The 20,719-nt window shown below is 34.5% G+C and overlaps 1 protein-coding gene across 1 annotated transcript in view; it reads right to left on the reverse strand.

The window, feature by feature from the left end:
- Positions 1-20,359, reverse strand: part of LOC145674510 (uncharacterized) — a 118,729-nt gene extending 98,370 nt beyond the window's left edge. The window contains exon 1 of the mRNA XM_081744666.1: positions 18,590-20,359. Within this exon, the coding sequence (XP_081600792.1) occupies positions 18,590-18,806 (217 nt within the window). The 5' untranslated portion in view covers positions 18,807-20,359. The remainder of the gene's footprint in view (positions 1-18,589) is intronic.
- Between the last annotated feature and the right edge of the window lie 360 nt (positions 20,360-20,719).

Here is a 20,719-nt window from a genome sequence, read left to right on the forward strand (position 1 = left end):
ACCCCAAGATGGCCGCGCTAGCCCCGCCCCTAGCGGACACAGACGAAAACGTAATCTACTTTCTGGATAGCCCTCGTATATATACAACTTTTCCGGTTATTTGTTGAATAGACCATGCACATGTGAAAGATTATTTACAGCATCGTGTGCGTGGGAAAGCAAATTTGGGGGAAAGCAAATTTGTGTCAACCCTATACATAACAATTCTTCTCTCTATTTCGAAATGTTTTTCTTTTTGAAAATAGCATTTGTTTATCAGATTCTAAGTTGTCAAACTAACAATTTGTGTTGCTTCAAAGAACAGTATTAGTAACGTTTCGTGATATTATATTTCTTCCTTCAAGCTTTCCTTGCTAAAGATAACCTGACATTATAAAATTTTAATTAATTATAGAAGATATATTCATCATTATATTCTTGAATTAACGCCTAATTATATTTCTCTTTAGAAAAAAAAAACTTAGATAAAGACCCGCATAAAAACGAATTTAATATGTAAAATAAAGTAAATTGGGTAGTCCCTTCTTTCATTTAAATTTCATGAGTATATTAACTGTTCCTAAAGAATTAATGACTCGTGAATAATCTTATGGATTTTTCCTGAAATTTGAGGCTTTGGTATATTAGAGGTTGTATCAGAAAAGAAAGAAGAAAAAAAAACATGAGTTTCGTTATGCATCGCAAAACTACGATAGACTGCGAAAGTCTGGGGATTGATTATCGAAACTTGAGGTAGTGTATACTTGGATTCGAATTGCAATACAGTCGTCAGTCTTAAGAACGGAATGAAGACCGAAAAGTTCCATAAATCTTACAGTTTAACGTCCCGTGTTTATGCCTTTTTAGTCTGAGAGAGACGGATGACTAAGTCAACTATGTGATGATGGAATCATTGGTGGAACGAGGATGTAGGAGAAAACGGAAATGAAATTAAATGAAATCTTTGAGTTTTACGTCCCACGATTATGCCGGCTAGGATAAAGGAGACGGTGATGATGAGAAATGAATGAAATGCTGGAATGAAGAAAGTAGGAGGAAACGGGAGAAACCCGAGGAAATCCACGTACACGGTGTTTGTCCACCACAAAGTTCACTTAGCGGGAGCTGGGATCGAACCCGGGATTGGGAGAAAATGGGAGTGCGCCAAGAAAATCCACGCACACGATGCTATCCACCACAAACCTACTTGGCAGGGAAACGAATTAGGGACCCCACACGCCAGAGGTAAGTGGTTTACCACTGAACTACCTTGCCCCCAACATAATTTCTAACGCCTTTGTATATTGCCATCGTGTAAAGTTGAATTAGTGTATAACTCTGTATCAGTTTTATTTTAATACTAGCTAAATATACCCATTCTTTGCATGGGGTTGTATTTGGAACTCAACGCCTATGGGAGTATCGCCATTCACTTCAGCGATCGCGAAAACTATGGATTTGACACTAATATATATCACTTTGGGCTATTTTTACATGTCTCGGTATGTCCGCCCCCACTGACTCCCAGCCTGCATACAATGATAGCTGAATTTTCACGTCATCACTAATGGAAGTGTCACCATTGATCTCAGCGACCGCAAAAACTATGAATTCGACACTAATATCGGCCATTTTCTACTACTTTTACATGTCCAGGTGAACGCCTTCTGACACCCTCTGGTTCGAATTTTAAAAAAATGCTTCGTTTTGGTCTGGGGCGTGGAAGAAGGTATTCGTGGCCAAAGTTTGGTAACACTTGGTCAACTTGTCTGGTCCCCAGGCCGGTTCCAGTAAACACCCCCTTGAGGCCCCCTGGTTCGAAATTTGAAAAAGAAAATGTTTCGCCTTGATCTGGGGCCTGGACCAAGGTACCCGTGACCAAAATTTGATAACTCTCGATCCACTCGACTGGTTCCCAAGCAGCACACAGACAGACAAACACACAAACAAACTCTTTATTTTATTTATATTAGATTTGGTGTGGTTATCTAGAGCATCAGCTTTAAGTTTTACGATTTTTTTTCCAGAAAATACACATTATGATTTACACCCAGCAAGGGATTATATCATGAGGAACGTGCTAGAAGGTATAGTGGCAGGAAAGAGAGGGTGGGGACGAAGGATACTACAATTAATGGACGATATCAAAACAGAAAAATCGTACGTAAAAACGAAGAGGTTAGCGGAAGATTGCAGCAAGTGATCATCCAATAATGGCAGAATACCTATGATGATTATGATGATGATGCCTTCATTTTATTCTGGTCGAAGCGTTCTGTTCACTAGTATAAGTTAAATTTTTGTACAGTTTTTTTTCGTTAATTGCTTATACTATTGTGAAATTTTTATACTAGAAATTTTTTATCTTTTTTTTTATTCCAGTGTAGTTTGGTTTAATAATTTTATACTTCATGTACATCTTCCCAATGTATGACCATTGGGTTGTCCCTCGAGGCTAAATGCTTCGCATTCACGCCTTCAACGTTAAACACTCGGCTGCGATTGCTGATAGTCAAACATATGGTATGGATCCCACGTCAAGCTAGATCCACATAACTTCGAAGGTACAAACAGGAGTTAAAATTGCGAAGAAATATAGAACAGTATGAAATACAATGCAATCTATCTTAATCCTAATTCTAACTATATATGTATAGAACTACATTAACTGGCTGACATAAAATAAAGGGGTGCTTCCGGTTGACGTGAAAAGTTGGAATTTGGCATGATTGTAGCTTTCCGGAACTAACTGACAGGAAAATTGCCAAAAGTGAATATTTTGTTTAATTCTTAGGTAGTCTAAAAGGGCGATGAAGAAATTCCGCATGTTATTTAATTTTTTTTTTAGATATATAATCTCACTTTTTTTAGGTACTTGGAATTGGAATAAAAACTTGAAATTCGGTATGCTTCTACGTTTTCGTTAGCAGTACCGGAGTAAATCAGTAAAAATAAATATTTCCAACTTTAGAGTGGTTTTATGGGGAACTGAAAAATCTTTCCGATGTTATGTATATGGGACATCTTCTACACCCCAAAATGTTTAGGCACTTCCGTCAGGATTAGAAAGATGATATTTGGCACGATTGTAGCCTTCCGGTACTAACCGACACAAACAATTCCAGAGTGAATATTTTTAGTTTCTTAGGGGGTCTAAAGATGGTGTGAAGTAATTCCCATGTTATCTAAATAAATGTTCTCTTGTGATACAAAATTTTATATCTTAGATAGCTGAAATAGGAAAAGAAACTTGAACTATGTATTCGGCACTAATATCGGTCATTTTTGATCATTTATATATATATATATATATATATATATATATATATATATATATATATATATATATATATATATATATATATATATATATATATATTCTCCTCCTCTCTCCTAAATTGCACCGTCAAAGTGAAACAGAAATAGTGAAAGTAAATATAGAAAACATCTCAGGCCTGAACCTCATCTAAACTGAAAATTTGATCAAGATCGGTCAAGTGGTTCAGGAGATGTTAAGTCACAAACATAGTGACTTTTAGTTTTATTTACATAGGTTACTCGTGTTATTATACAGCATATTAACCAACATAATTCATAAAATTGTTGGTTAAATTTAATTATGTGCAAACTAGCATATATTACCCGCTTCGCTGGGTTGAAATGAAAATTTAAATGCACAACTCCATATCTCATGTGTTTAATACCCGTGAAATATGCTTGCAGTAAATGTTAACATTATATCGCCTGTCATTTATGTTAACCCGCCGAGTGACACGGTCATGCGGGTTGCATATAAATACGTTTATTTTTATACCTATGATGAACTAAGAAAGGATTTGTACGTTATGGACACTTGAATGGTCAATTATCTCAAGACACTGGTAATTAAAAATTAAAGTGATATGATAAAAACCATCTAGGGTCCAAATCCTAATAACCCCCCAAAAATGAAAGAAATTGGTTCAGCCGTACAAATTTGGCGTGATGAGCTAACAAAGGATTTGTGCGTTCTCTTTTATATAATAGATTATTACATTGTCAGTGAAGAAGAATAGTAGAAAACGTATTTTAAAAGAAATAATGTAGAGCTCAAAATAGTTATGTATAGAGTAGAAGGCCATTTATCCGCATGTCAATTGTGTGCAACGTCAGTTATCCGTAGACTGAAAAGAATTTAAGTACGTATTTATGCATATAGATTTAATTCAGTTTTGAACTAATTTAAGGAATTTTTTCAATTATAATTTCAATCTAAATGTGTTTTAGCTTCTTTTAATGGATTGGCAATCCTGTGAAGAAAATTTGAGTAACGGACTCATCAAATATTAAGTTAAACTGGTGAGAACAACTGCCAATCATTTTTGAATTCTTCAATCTAACGTACTTATCAGAAACTAGCAGTACAATACTTGCTACATTTTTGTATCTTTTTTTTTAAGTGTTCCTTTGTGCGAATAACTGAGGAGTTGTATTATTTATATAAATTACAGTATGCTGTAAGAAGAATAAATTTGTTCTGTGCATGGTTTTCTTTGTTAATTAAATAAACACATGTTTAATTATCCGTTCAAACTTCGGTCCCATTTAAGGTGGATCACTAGGTCTTCTCGGTGCTATGCTAAACGCTGCTTGAATAGTGCGGCGTTGCCAGACAGTGTCGAGTATTTACTGATACCAGATAACAAAATAAGTAATCATGGGATTCTGCCTAGATACTTACTGGTGAAATTACTTTTCGACTCTTACTACAATTCACAGATAAATTCTGCTTCTCGAACTGCAACGCTGGAATCCAGGAATTTTCTTATTGTGACTACCACAGTAAACGTACAAATTTGGCAACAACGCATTATGGAGTTCTGCGCAAATTTCTTCCCAAAATCTTTTTCCTTAAATGTAAATTATTATCTAAATAAAATGTGTAACATAATACGAAAAACGGCCAAATAATTTATCTATATTGTAATAAGATGGTTACTTTAAAATTCTTTACACATACAAATAAACATTTCATAAAACTGTGCAGTTCTCGTAAGATCTAACAGTAAGTGCCATCTTGTGTACTTCTTGTAAAATGAATCAAATATTTTCTTTTATTTCTTACCTTTTTCGATATCGGACGACAAGCCAAATTGGTCAGTGTCTTGTGTTGTAGCTAAAACATAACTCTGTCTTATAATACAATATTTATAATATGCAACGTTTCATTGAGCAGTAGTTAAGGGAACGAACTAAAATATGTCGTGACTTCTGGGTGGTAATCCACCTTAATGCGGATAAATGACACTATACGGCATTCGTATCTGCAAAATGGATGAAGAAGATGCCAAAACACTTAGTGCAATATTGGATCTCAGGGCTTGATGTTGTAAATTTACTTCACTCGGCGATGACACTCAAAAGGAGGTCTCAAATTTAAATAATGTCGCCTTTTTTTCTAAGATTCCTTTGACTCAAAATACCATAACAGTATTTTTAAATAATTGTAAAATAACTAAAATATTATTACCAATGTTCTTAATCAGTTTCGAGTATATTACGGTCAGGTACTGATCTAACTTGTTCTAATCGCATCAAACTATCTCGCATGTTTTAATCTAATGAAAAAATAAAATAAATATGAGAATTCAATAAACTTTTTTTTTAATTATCTAGAATCGCATCATTTTATAACACCTTTCACCCGTATTTCTAAGTTTATCGTGCTTGTTTGATTTTTGTTAGAAGAAAAGAAGAAAACAAAGCAAACACAAGATTAATATAAGTCGAACGTGATCAACGAAACTCCTATCATGTTCAAACTTGACAAATATATAAATCTATTTTAGATACTCTTAAGTCACAAGAAATAGGTAATATTATTCAACTCAAAGGAATAAATAAATAAATAAATAAATAAATAAATGTTAAAACTGTTTTAGAAGTTACATTTCTACCTACTCCAATGATGAATTACGATCGATTAATTGGGGTAAAGATGCATTGTGAGAACCAAGACACACGATGATTATCCGCTACAAAACTTAGCTACATAAGCAACTAAAATTTGAGCTTAGAAACCAAAATTTAAAGATTATCATTCTATCTTGTTAAGCTGCTGTGGTCAAAAAAACTAATATTAAATTTCGAAAACCATAACCGTCTGACAACATATTCTACCAGAAATCATAACAAGGCTTTGCGCTACGCTGTTATCTTGAACTGTTATCTTCTCTTATTTGAGGGTTCAAGACTAAAACTGGTTTTATTCCACCTGTCGAAGCTAAAGGAGTGTTCACTGGGACTAAATTAGCAAATATACTACTCATATAAGCGAATTACTAATGTTTCGTCAGAGACACTAACTTGTGTATACGTCACTTAATATATCAAAGATATATAAGAAACTCTCAATTGTAATAGTGCCAAGAAGGTAGATTACACAGCCTTCTTGGCACTATAACAATTATGCATGCAACTATGCTGTGCCACACACACACATACAAAAGCATAAAGGTTCTGTGCACCGAGCCCCAGGATACGGGTTCGATGTAATTCCTTACACAGAATCCAAATTCCAAAACCACAGGACGATTCACCGTGTCAATTCCTTTTTATGGGCAAAAAACTTGAGCAATTTTGAATACGGGGATCAGAGTCCTGCACGGGCCGGGCGCGCCCAGTTCGTCCCGGACACTGGAAGACGGATCGGAAACTAATGCTGTCAGCATATGTTAATCATAATGTGTTTAGGAAACTGACTCTTTATTCAAGACTGCAAAGTACTGTAATACTACTACTATTACTACTTCGCGTCAGAGTTGACATGTCTGGTGGTACCGAATTTACCTTCTAAGTACAGAAAAAACGGAGAAATGTTAGTTATTATGGCCGGTCTGCGTAGAATGTGAACCGATGCTTGATCTACGAGGGACAACGGTGGCTCAGTAGGTAAAGCACTCACATCTGGTGCTAGAGGTTGTCGGATCAATCCCTGATCCCTATGTCCCGTCGTTTGTGCCCGGTCCGTTTAGAGCCTGGCCCGGTTAGATCTCGGCCCGTTCTCCGCATGGCTAGAGATTCAGGCCGGGTCGAGCCGGGCAGAGAATACAGATCCATCCGGTCCGGGCCGGGCCGTCTTTGGGCCTGGGTTTGCAAGGCTCTGACGGGGATATATGTAATACGCTACATCTTGCAAAACAACATAAGTTCTGAGAAGCGAACTTCAGGGTATGTATTCGATATATTTTGCTACACAAAGTCCAAGTTTCGAAACCCCGGATCGATTGGTCATGTCGATTTTTTTGTTACGGGCGAAAAACTTGGATGATCTTGGATAAGGAAGGATACACGTAATAGGCTATAAATAAATAAAAAAAAGTTCTGAGTAGCGAATTCCAGGGTACGGATTCGATGTATTTTGTTACGCAAAATTCAAGTTTCGAAACCCCAGAATGATTGGTCATATCATTTTTTTGTTATGGGCAAAAACTTTAGCAATTTTGAATAGAAAGGATACACGTAATACAGCTACACAGAAAAAAAAATGTTCTGTGCAGTACACCCCAGGGAAATTTGAGTATTTTGTTACACATGTTTCAAAAGTTGGATTCTGTGTAACAAAATACACCGAATCCATGCCCTGGGATACGCTACACAGAACTTTTATTTTTGTGGGGCTGTTTTATTTCCAAATAATAAAAAGAGTATGTATTTTATTATAATATTAAGAAAGAGTTTCTTTTTTTTAATTATCATGAATGAACGACTTTTACAAAATTTGCTAGTAAGGATCCAGTTAGTAAAATTAACCAGAGGTAGGAAGTTACAAAATGAAAACTATGCGAATTAAAAAAAAAAAACTTGGTAACTTTAGTTTAATAGTAATTACTATTTAGATACATCAAATAGTTACTTTCGTAATATATAAAAGTGATTAAAAAGCAATGTAATTTGAATTGTAAATATTGCTTCTCACGAAAGAAATTCATTGGTGAACGAATGTAGTAAACCTTAAATAAATAATTACGCACCATGTATTAATGTTGTATCGTTATAACATGTTCATTATAGTCAAAACAAAGAAATCAGTTCGGTATTTAAAGTAGCAGATATCTAATTGTCATAACGGAAGAACGTTCCTGACAGTTCAGAATGCTAAATATTCCTAGTTAATGGGCTCAATTGTTATTTGTCGTTTTCTATTTCTTGAAAATGTCCCATCACGGCAAAATTAAAATAGGACTTATTTTACAGTAGTTATGTGATATCTTCAAACAGATAGAAGATAATCGGAAAGTGGAACAAGAACTCGTTAGACAATATTATTTTACATGAGATACCGTTATCGTGATTCACTTATCTCCTTTCGGTTTCCAGCCATTTAGAAAATCGGCATTTATTTTCGTGTTTATAAATGGCTGCAAACGGAAAGCTGCTAGGTGACTCGTTGTAACGGTACCTCATGCAAAATAATAGTATATTGTCTAGCGCGCTCTTGTTCCACATTTTGATTATATGTTATCTATTTGAAGATATAATTACTGTAAAATTAGTGGTATTTTAATTTCGCAGTAATTAGGCCTCTTAAACATGGTGTTCATTTTACGCCACCGTTAAATAAATATATTTGCACTAATAAGCTAATTTGTGCAAGGAGTTATTTTTTCTACACCATTGTATTTAAATTGTAGTCAGATCAATTAATATTATTACTAAGTTCTCGGCGGAAGGTCATGTGGTTCCGACCCCGTGTTAAGTTGTAGTTCACGTCTCATATAGCCTTGCTCCTGAGCGTCTCATTAGCACCTAAATTCTAATGAATCAAGCAACCAATAATTTTACTAATGTGATAACATTTTCACAGCCATGTGCATCACCGGTGATTTACAGTAGCCCTACTTTGCGGAGCCATGTGCATCAAATGTGATTCACAGGTTTTGTATAATTCGAAGCCGTGTGAATCAAGGGTGCTACACAATCACAGGTTCATATGAAGTATATTTCTGTGGCCTCAGAAAGTTCCTTAGTATTCTTGATTTCCGGCTCCTTAAAGCTTCCGAAAACAAGGTACTGGGGAATTAAAAAATTGGTCAGACGGAGCATTTTACCTGATTTTGCTGTGGTAGCTAAAGTGTTAAATGTATTTTGGCTCAGTATTCTGCTTATGTGTCACAAAATAGTTAACACGGTTTAATTTAGTAAGAGTGGTTTCTCATATCCTTAATGGCGAGGATACATTTTGCACTTTTGACTAATTATTACACGGGAACTTTGGGAAACTATTTGCGTTAAGAATTAGTGAAATGTGGGTTAAGCAAAAGAAAGAAAGAAAGAAAGAAAAAGAAAAGAAAGAAAAAAAGAAAAAGAAAAAAGTTGTGGCCCGATGTGCTGACCATATATCTTTCAACTAACATACCTTCTGGTCAACCACAGACTTTTCTGTGCAGAAGTAATTTCCATAAACTTTCAAATTCAGAGATACTTGTAAAATATATAGTGTTTCGAAAATTTAACACTACACCTAAACTGCATGTTTCCTAACATTAGTGAATTATGGATTCTGCACTGTAAAATTATGAATTCGTCGTGTATATTAGACCCGAAATCATGATGAAATCTTCACTAACCCTGGATAACAAGATTTGTTCCATATTTTTGTTTCACCATCCTATTTTCGAGTTATGTTTATTTATTTGCTATTTTATTTGTTTTATTCATTTATTTGTACAACATGACTTTAATACTGTCAATCCTACTGTAGTTACGCAACACCAGGCTGTAAACTTATGTTAAATCCGACTGTCGTTCAAAAACGACACGGTTAATTAAAATTCAAAATACAAATCAAAAATTATTTTTGTATACTCTTTTATTTAAGAAAGTAATATTCTAATGAGTGCTTTTTGAATTATCTACTGGCAAACCTGATCCAAGAATGCCTGTCGGTCATCGCAGAAAGGGAACTAAGAAGTTGTGTTATTATTATTCACAACACTCAGGCATTATTACTTTGCAAGAAATACAGTTATTGTTTTCCGTGATTATTCATCGTATATGTTGTGCGGAAACCCTCTTTTCTTGCAGATTGGTACCATTTATTTTATTTCTGAAAGTTTCAGATGTTTAGTATTAGAAATACAAACTTAAGAAAATATGACTTTTTAAAAATAAAAAAAATAATCCTTATTTTCTACAGGCACAGAAGTTTCTCAATTAAAATATCCCTAGGATCGAAAGTGTTAATGTTCGAGAAAAAGAATTCCAAAAGTGAATTGAAAAATAATATACCATATGTAAGAAATGTACAGATTAAATCTAATGTGCAACTAGAATAATGATATTTGAACCGTATTCCTATGAGTCTTATTAAACGCTTGCAGGGACATGGGTTTAGAAGTAAATGCAGAGAAAACTAAATATTTGGAAGTTCGTCGGGATCGTAATACGACAAATGATGGATGCGTTAAAATATGAAATAATACTTTTAATAGAGAATGGACACTTTCAAATATATACGATCAATACTAACAGACCAAAACCATATTTACGAAGAAATTAAATGTTGAATAAAGCGGGAAATTCGTGTTATTATTCAGTTCAAAATTCCTTGTAGTCGCGAATTCTGTCGGGGAATTTGAAGCTTAAAATATATAAAACGATAATCATGCCTGTTTTTCTGCATGGTTGCGAAAGATAGTCGCTTTCTCTGAGAGAAGAACGTAGACTGAATGTATTTGAAAACAAGATCCTGAGACGAATATTCAGATCCAAGAAGAAAGGGAATGAGGAATGGTGGAAATTTCATAACGAGGAACTACATAATTTATACAGTTTACCAAACATTGTTAGGGTCATCAAATCTAGGAGGCTCAGGTGGACAGATCATGTAGCCAGAATGGAAGAAAGTAGAAACGCTTTCAAAGTTTTAACTGGAAATCCAATCGGAAAACAACCATTAGGAAGACCTAGGAGCAGATGGGAGAACGATATTAAGATGGTTCTCGCAGAATTAGGAACAGAAAGTAGAAAATGGATCGAGTAGACTAAGGATAGAAGTCAGTGGAGAACTTTTGTGAACGAAGCATTGAACTTTCGGGTTCCATAGGCCATAGAGTTAGTTAGTTGTTCCTATGAATTATAAAAAATACCAAAATTTTGGCCTAGGTGCATCCCTAATTTCTTTTGATATCCAGAAAAGGACTCATTTCACCATTTCGTACACTCAACTAATCAAGATTTCAATTTTTAGTTTTCGTGTTCAACATTTTACTGCATTTAATATAAACTTGCTTACGTTTAGTTCTATTTACTTCATATTATCCTTGAGTGTTTGTTGTCTTGCAATGCTTTTATCCATAAGTAGACATCGGATTTTTATGCACTTGAAATTCATTAAATGTGCATACAACAATGCAGTTAAATGTGTTAAAATATGCAATTAATATGCTTTAACAAAGTAGTAAAAGAGAGCATTTTGAAACATGCACCAAAGGTGTGACAAAGTTTTGTGGGTAAAATATAACTTTGAAAGTGTACTTTACCTTTCATGAAGTTCTCTTTAGAATTTATTTTTAAGACAGTTACAGTTTATATACTCCTAACGTTTTGAAAAACATTTAAATTCTGGAATTAAATTAATATAGCGATATGAAAATATGATCTCTAGTTTTCTTCACGTTAGTATTTTGGAGTGCATTTCGTTTACACGGAATAATACGAGACTCACTTTTTGACACGTTCCCACTGCAAGAAAAAATTTTAAAAGAATTTATTTCTTACTGTAATTAGCTTTACAGTATACCACAAAATGCTTCTCTACATTTTTCGTGCCAATGCTGACATTTGTAGCCAAAAAATGACCTGTTAACATCGATAGATGTTACTGGACAATATTTATAGACAGGAGCAAAATTAGTATCTATATTTTCTGGCAAGTTGAAATTTAACCCTTGAATATATTTTCCCATGGCTTGAATTGTTTAGTAATCCATGTTTCTGGCAACAATGCCCAACAATTCCTTTTCAACACAGCACCCAAATTTACTAAGAACTGGCTGGAGCTCATTCTGAGCTTTATCAACTAAAACTAAGCATATGCTGAGCAGCATTCTTCTCGTCTCTTGTTTCTGAATTGATGTAGACACAATTTTGCAATGTCTTTATCATTATTAGATTTCTCTTAACGTCTTCGGAATTGTAAGGGTCTTTACTCTGCTATTCGGTTGGTAACATTATTGGTCCATCATAAACTAGGTATTCTTCAATCTTTCCACACAAAAAAGCCGTTCTGTCCCATTGACATGTAAATGCTTTGAAAATACAAACCAAAACTGGATTTATTCCTTGCTATAAGCATACAGCTCAAATAAAAACTTGTTAATAATAAGATAATAACTGAAAACAATGAAATAATAGATAGAACATGCTGAATATGCTCTTAAGCATTAATATATGCTTTAACTTTCGAAATATGCATGTACTTGCACTATATAACTTCAAATTCGAGCTGTATTATTGCTGATAGAAATCACTACCAAATCTAACAGAGACGCATATAACCAAACAAAATATGCATTTGCATAAAAGTCCGATATCTATTACATCACTTTAGATGACAGGTGTAGCTTTAGTAAACCAGTTACTATTTATACCACCGATCGTTACAATTTGTTATTCGTATCATTTATTTTTTTTTTCTCTAATTACATTACTAACTAATGGATTAAACACAAAATTGTGGTGTAAAAGTGAGCATTTTGCCTTTAGATCAAAAAGTCGTGTCCTTAGAATACATTAATGAGTATTAATTTTATCCAAACCAGGAAACTAATATAAAGGGCTTGATGTCACCTGAACTCACTAGCAATTAGAGATGCAAGTAAACTGACTTTTTTATTTTGGAACGGAACATTTTTTTCATAAAAAGAAGGCTTTTTTTAAAAAAAAAATATGAAACTTTTGCTTTCTTATTCAAATGTCTCTTTCATTCCTCTGTGGTGGATTCTATAGTTTAAAAGTGTTTTTACAATATGCATATCTTATGAGTTCTATATTCAGTTCAGGGCTGGCTATCTTTATTGATTTTTGAATTGGCATTTCATTGGTGTTCAGCAAGTGCAAGTTATGCAACCACCATATCTTAAATGTCGTTTTGGTTGCGGATCCACATTACAAAGTGCCTTAAAGTTATACATCTTGATATGAGTTTTACTGTTTTATTAAACTCAAACTGACAGACAAAAAACTAGGTCACAAAGCAAGAAACAATTGAAGACTCGCTGTAGAAAGCAATGTATGTGACAAAAACATTAGTTACTGTAATACTAGAGAAAAAAATAGTAAATTGTGCTCAAGCGTCACAAAAATGGAAAATACTATTGCTTAGAAATACAACCTAGCGTATAACGAACTGAAACTATCTATGAAAATCTAAGGCATAAACGTAATAACAAAATAAGTGAAACAATTTCAAGGTCGCACTTACATTGTTTCCTACAGCGAGTCTTCAAATGTGAACATTTTTTTTTTTTATCGAGTTTGGCTTGCATCTCATTACCCGTTCGGGAAACATTTACTGTGAGCTTCAAATATTTTATTTAACTAAACTAACTCTATGGCCGTTGGAACCCTTAGGTTCAATGCCGCATTCAGAAAAGCTCTCCATTGACTTATGCTCTTAGCCAATTGGATCCAGTTTCTACTTTGTGTTCTTATTTCTGTTAGTTCATCTTAATGTTGTCCTCCTATCTGCGCCTAGGTCTTCCTAATGATCGTTTCCCGATTGGACTTTCAGTTAAAACTTTGAAAGCGTTCCTACTTTTATTCCATTCTGGCTGCATGACTTGCCCATCTGAGTTTCCTAGACTTGATGATCCGAACAATGTTTGGTAAATGATATAATTTATTCAGTTCCTCATTATGAAGTTTCCGCCATTCCCTATTACTGCTCTTCTTGGGTCTGAATATTCGTCTTAAGATCTTGTTCTCAAATACTTTCAATCTACGTTCTTCGCTCAGAGTAAGTAACCATATTTCGCAACCATACAACCATACAAGATCATCTTTTTATATATTTTAAGATTGAAATTCCTCTACAGAATTTGCGAAGACAAAACATTTTGACCTGAATAATAAGATGAATTCCCTTATTTCGATCGACATTTAATTTCTTCGTGGTATTCTATTTAAACCTAAGATTATTGCAGTTTACAAAATTAAAGTCATTAACGGACACTTTAGAAATTATGTTAGTATAACTATGGTAAAAAATATATTATTTACGTAATTTATTCTTTATTTATTTATTTATATCGATATATTCGAAATTGAAACTTTGGTGTAATATCCTTTTCACGCTCAAATTTATATATATCTTGTTCTGCATGTCTTTAGCTCAAAGAACGTTACTAACAGAAATTTTAGTTTAAGCATACATTCTAAGCGATGATTTTGTTCCGCAAAATCTAATTACTACATTTTCAGAACAGTTATGGCTTATATTATTAAATTTTTACAAAAACATTTTTTGTCGTAGAACATTCCTCTAGTAGCTCTACAAACAATTCGTTCGAACTAGAAAAACCATTACGTCCTCCAAATTTGTCAGTTTTCTTTCTCATCAAGTTACTGACCATCTTAGATTATTAAATTTCTTATGATTGTCTTTCATCAGAATGCATTTGCTAATTTTTTTCTCGTCGCTTACTCCACCATAACGTATGCCAATTTATTGGATTGAAATTTGCATGTTAACATACATGCTTATATTTACATTTCGCTTAGACAATAACAACTATGTTAGCATGGGGGGTAATTAGAGTGTAATTTTATAACAAATTTAATCATGTAATTTTTGTTGAGATGGCAATGTTTTAATTGAATAAATAAAATTAGAGATATTAGATTTAGATAATTACTTAAAACTGGTGCTGTGGCCTTATGAGAAAGTTGATAATAACATTTATCTATATTGAAATAGAAGTAGAATTTTTTATATAAGTGGGATTGATAATTAAGTTGAATAATAGCAGTGTGTTATTGATTTGTAACTAGCATGTACTTACCAAAATTAATCGCAGAGGACGACGAGGATCAATTTAACACCCTTGTGGTTACTTTAAGAGGACCTATCACGGCGAAATGAAAATGCCGCTAATTTTACAGTAGTTATGTGGTATCTTCAAATAGATAAAATATAAACGAAAAGTGGAACAAGAGCTCTCTAGACAATATTATTTTACATTAGATACCGTTATCATAACTCACTTATCTGTTTTCGATTTTCATTCATTTAGAACACCGGCATTTATTTTCGCGTTTCTAAATAGTTACAAACGGAAAGCTACTAGGTGACTCGTGATAACGGTACCTCATGCAAAATAATATTGTCTAGGGCGCTGTTGTTCCGCATTTCAGTTATCTTTTATCTATTTGAAGATATCACATAATTACTAAAAAAATTAGCGGTATTTTAATTTCGCAGTGATAAGGCCTCTTAAAATTCTCTTGAGTTTACTACTATTTTTGTGTAGCTACCTTCTTTTCCTTTTTTTGCGTTATTTTTTTCTGCTTACTTTTCCTTATTCACAATAATTTCTTTATTATTTGAAGTAGGAAGTGTTTATTATTGAGTTGACACATTGCTACGTAACATAAGTTACATTTTCTGTCCAAATGTTTTAATTTGAACATAGTTTTAAGTTGCTATAAGACTTATTTGATTATTTTGAAGATGTGAACACCGATCAGCACCAGATTGAAAACTGAATATTATTTTCATTTAAAATATGAAAAATTTACAAAGTATTAAGATCATTAGTTAATAAAATATATTTTACCCTTATTAAATAATTTCTGTTATATTACAGTGTTATAATGCGAAAATAAAGATAGACGTTATATTATGTCCTCACTAAAGTTGAATGTTCAAGGAAACCTAACATTTCTTAGGCAAAAAAGCAGCAGAAAAACTTAGTGTTTGTTCTTTAAAAATGCCGTTCTTTGTTCGAGTTCTTGCATCTCTACTAGCAATACAAACAAACGAAGAGCTGTGACGGACAGATGACGCAAGCTCAACTAGAATATGTGTGGTCAGGACAGTTGACTTCCAGCATCAAAGTTTGAGATTTTCTAAACGGAATTCCGCTCCGTATTGATTCAGGTAGCCCCCAAATTACTTTACAAAGACTGTGTCAACATCTATAATATACACTCATGTCCAAAATGATTGTCGCATATCTATAAGTGTCTTCTTGTAAGAATATAATTTGGTAATGATTTTGCAGGGTACTTTTAATACTGAAACTATGTGTATAATCGAGAAATGTATATTTGTAGTAAATTTCATAGGAAAAGAATTATGAATACGAAAGTTAGAATGATTAAAACCAAATGTTGCTAAATGGACAAGAAAAATTTATTTTCGTTTTCTTGTTCTTATTTACTGCTCTCTTGACATGAAATTTTCCACATACATGTCTTTGCTGATTGTACACATACTAACATTATAAGAAATACCGGGCGAGTTCGTTATCAAATTATATTCCTACAACAACATATTTATAGACGTGCGACAATAATTTTGGACATGAGTGTACGTGTTCTCGCTATGGATCTGGTGTCACGCACGCCCAAAATATGGGCTAAAACAATTTTCTTACACGGCTGCAAGTCAATTTTACATAACAGTTAAAATCAAATTAACTGAAGCTAATCAAACTAACTCTACTTTGAAATATAGTAGTTTCGCTTGACTTTGGTTTATTATCATAATGTTATCATTATTTTAGTTAACTGAGCACATATGAATAACCCTACTTTAATTATATATGAGAATTGTTATTCTGTAATTTGGAATCCGCATAAAACAATGTCGAAGACCCTAAACGAGCTCCAACTGAATGCATGTTGTTTGTAATCTAATTAGAAGTAGAACAAGAATATGTCGGAAAGTTCAGTTCGTTTGAATATATTCTTCAAACCTGTTTGTCTGAGGATTAGAGTGGGCCAAATATTGTTTTGCGATAATTATGAAAATGTGTGCGATACCATAAATTACTTGAGACGTAATCTAAAAACTGCATAGTATATAATAGTTTCGTCATCTCTTAGAGAATACTTCATACGGTATCTACGTTAACACTGGATCTATTCGATTTCCAACTTATCAGGTGCCTCACTCTGGATGCCACTTTTTAAACTTAATTTATTGCGTTGATTTGTAGGAAAGATTGAATTAACATCATATTTTAATTATTAGCAGTATTTAACAGATAATTGTGAGATGATCCTAGTAAGAGCCCACGTAAAGTGACGAATTAAGGCTACAAACTTTGATTTAGATCTAAAATTTGATATAGAAAGGAAGTTTTAGATTGATAACCTATGGACTTCATTAAAAAGTCAAATCAACCCTAAAATTGATTTGTATATCATGAAAAGGTGGCACTACAGAATCAAGAAAAAAATGAGTAACTTTGTTATATGTTTGTCACAAAATACAGGTTTCAGTACATACCATTTTCAGTGCAAAACAGTGGGCAAACTTGGATATCTTTCATACTCAAACCTGTATTTTGTGAAAAAAAATGAAACAAAGCGAATCAACTTTTTCTTGATTCTGTGGTACCACTAAATCAAGAAAGGTTGAATTACTTTGATGTTTATCACAAAAAACAGGTTTCAGTACATACCATTTTCAGTGCAAGCAGTGAACAAACTTGGTTATATTTCATATCTCAAACTTGTATTTTGCGATAAACATCAAACAAAGCAAATCAACCTTTTCTTGGTTCTGTGGTATCACCTTTTCATGATATATGAATCAAAACTTCAACGTTATCACGTTATCGTTCAGGATATTGTATATTTGGTTACAAAGCGAGCAGAGAATATATAGAAAGAAAACTACTGTTTTACAACATGTCCTCGTCTTACTTCAGGAACTCGAAAGACATGTAGAAAAATAAAGAAAAAAGACCTAAATAATTGGACACAGGAAGTCGTGCATTGCTACAGCCATCTTACGACTTTCCTGCGCATAATCAAGGCATACGATCAGTCATATAGCTTTTGCTCTAGGTAAATATGTAATTTCACACACGCACACATGTTTCCACACATGCACACAACATATTCACACAGACTCATAATGTTCACTGACTTCATTAAGGCTACTTCAATTTTATCGTTCTACTAGAAGATAATAAGCTAATAATTGTATGCGATTACATGTTTTGTTGTTCTTTAGCGTGGGCTCTTTTGAGATAAGATATTATTTTGGTTTAGTACTTGTTATACACTAGGGCATGAAAAGTTATTGACGTTTTATTACCCTCGTAAGTATTCTGTATTTGTTTCAGCCTAAAAGGGATGCTTACTATACTTATATTTTACGACACTGACGCCGAAGAGTTGTAAACTTTTGTGAAAGAAATAAATATATGCAATCATAACTAGGAATTAGGGGGTAGTTGTCTTGAATCCCTTCAGCTACGAAAGAAGATTTATTTTCAAAATTGCCACTGAATGTCAGCATATCTGTACGTCTCAAATAAATCTGATTTAGTGATATTGTCACTAAGGCACTTCTCTTCTAGCTAACAAAGAAAATAAAACGTTTTACACTCACCGTTGTAAAGAACTGCCACACGATCTGGGGTCCCAGGAGCATTCGGTGGTGGACTTGGGGCTGTGGCCCCCGCTGTTGGACTGGACGGTCCCCAGGGTCTCGGGGAAGGTGTGCGGGGACTTTCATGATCTTCGGAGCTCTCTACGGCATCTCCCCGCGCAGACTTCTCTTTCTCCCAGGGGTATTTCCATTTTTTGGCCATTAGACATCGCGGCATCTTGGATCAGAAAGGGGAAGGGAAAGACACCTATTCGACTGCGACACACACACACACACACCTATACGAGCGCTCACTATCTCGCACGTGATTCTTGTGTTTTTGATTTCAGCTTGTAAAAACAAAATTCTTCAAAAAACACAGTGTGACTTTTAGTTCTTCTTAACTTGATAACTCAGATATAGAATCACGTGTTACTTTCTGTGATCTCAGTTCTCAATAATTCTTTTAACTCCTCTTAAAAAATATAAATGAAGTCCTTGTTTTCTTTAATTTTCGTGCTTCTTAAAAAATAATCAATTGCTTCCTATTTAACTCACTCACTCGATGCGCTGTGTTGCATTTGACAGACACAAAGGCATATTACAGCAAAACAAAGATGCTTCGTGATAACGGACGGGCTATCGTTTACCACTTTATCAAGAAGAGATTTTTTTTCTTCGATTGACTTTTTCCTGTCTCTTGTAAATAAACTTCTGTTGGTTATTCCTCGGGAAGATGATCACACTTGTTTGACCTCAACTTCTTGAAGATGCAAGCTAGAAGCACAGATGACCATACACAAAGAAACTCAATAGTGTCTAGGTTAACAATAGAATATATAACGGACGGTCTATTGTGGTGTGTGTGTTTTGGATTATCACTGCTTTTGTAGTGTGTTATATCACGTGCTTGCTTTTATTAGTCGGGGATTGAACACCCCCGAGAACAAACTCCAAAATGTCTTCTTTCTGCGTTTGTTCCTCAGGTTGACTGTTGAGGGTCTTGTCGAGGCTTCAGCAATTCGACACCACCAGATAAATACAGGATTGTTTTCTTGAAATAGAAGTAATAACAATAAAAGTTGTTGTTGCAAAATTGAGGTTGTCTTAGAAGTGGAGCCTGATTGCAGAAGTGAGGGTAATAATGTGGGTGAATGGAAAGAAGGGTGTATCTTTGGAATAGTTAATGAAGCAGACACTAACAGTAGATTCGTCATCCGTCTAAGAGATATTGAGGAAGGCAATGGATGAATTTCAGTGATGAGGACAAGATGTAGTGGTTCTCGGTCCTCATTAGCTAATTAATTAGGCTCGTAACGCCATCGAATGCTGCTTCAGACCTCTTTATGGTGTCTAAAGAAGTTCCAATGCTGTTAAAATATTCTGACATAAGTTAGATCCCAATGTTGATCACATCAGCTTAGATTTCGAATTTGAGAAGCAGACTAGAAAAGTTTTGCAAATTCTGGAAGTTATGAGCATTCCCGTATTCACTATGGGGACTAAAGTCAAACCAAAGTTTTGTTGTGTTTTTTCTCTTCTTCTTGTGAAAGTAATAGCAAGAATTGCGACCGCACAGGGCAAACTTACATGTATGTGTGTGTCACTGCGGGAATGAAAACGAGCGGAGAGGCGAAGTCCCAAAACAAACAAGCACACACGCACAAACAGACACCACACGTGTTTCACTCCACCGACAGCAGGCAGACAAAAGGAAACTTTTACCCTCACACACCGAGTAACCCCAATACACTGACAGACCAGACCCTGGTGGATGAGTGTGGTGAGAACCCCCAACCCGAATTTCCAGTTTTGCCCGCCCTCAAACTGTGGTTGCCTTTTATATTCGAACGGCTACTAACCAGGGGGCTGGACCACTCTCTCCTTCTCTCGCTCTACCACCCCCTTGTCCTTTTGCCCCTCGCTGCTGAAAACTCTTTGCCCGTCCTTTCACGAAAACTTGCGCATGCGCACAACAGACAGCACCACTTCACTCAAAACTCTCCCACATCGATTTCACAGAGAAACAGCGCTGCGAACGGGATTGCCAAAAACAGTTGAGAGAACCAAGTACGAAAAAACGGACCCCTTTCGACAGGGGCAGACTGAAGGGAGGGATGTAGGGGTGGGCCACCGAAATATTAAGTAGGG

Source organism: Thermobia domestica, chromosome 17 (assembly GCF_964235325.1).
Source record: "Thermobia domestica chromosome 17, izTheDome1.hap1.1, whole genome shotgun sequence".
Lineage (NCBI taxonomy): Eukaryota > Metazoa > Arthropoda > Insecta > Zygentoma > Lepismatidae > Thermobia > Thermobia domestica.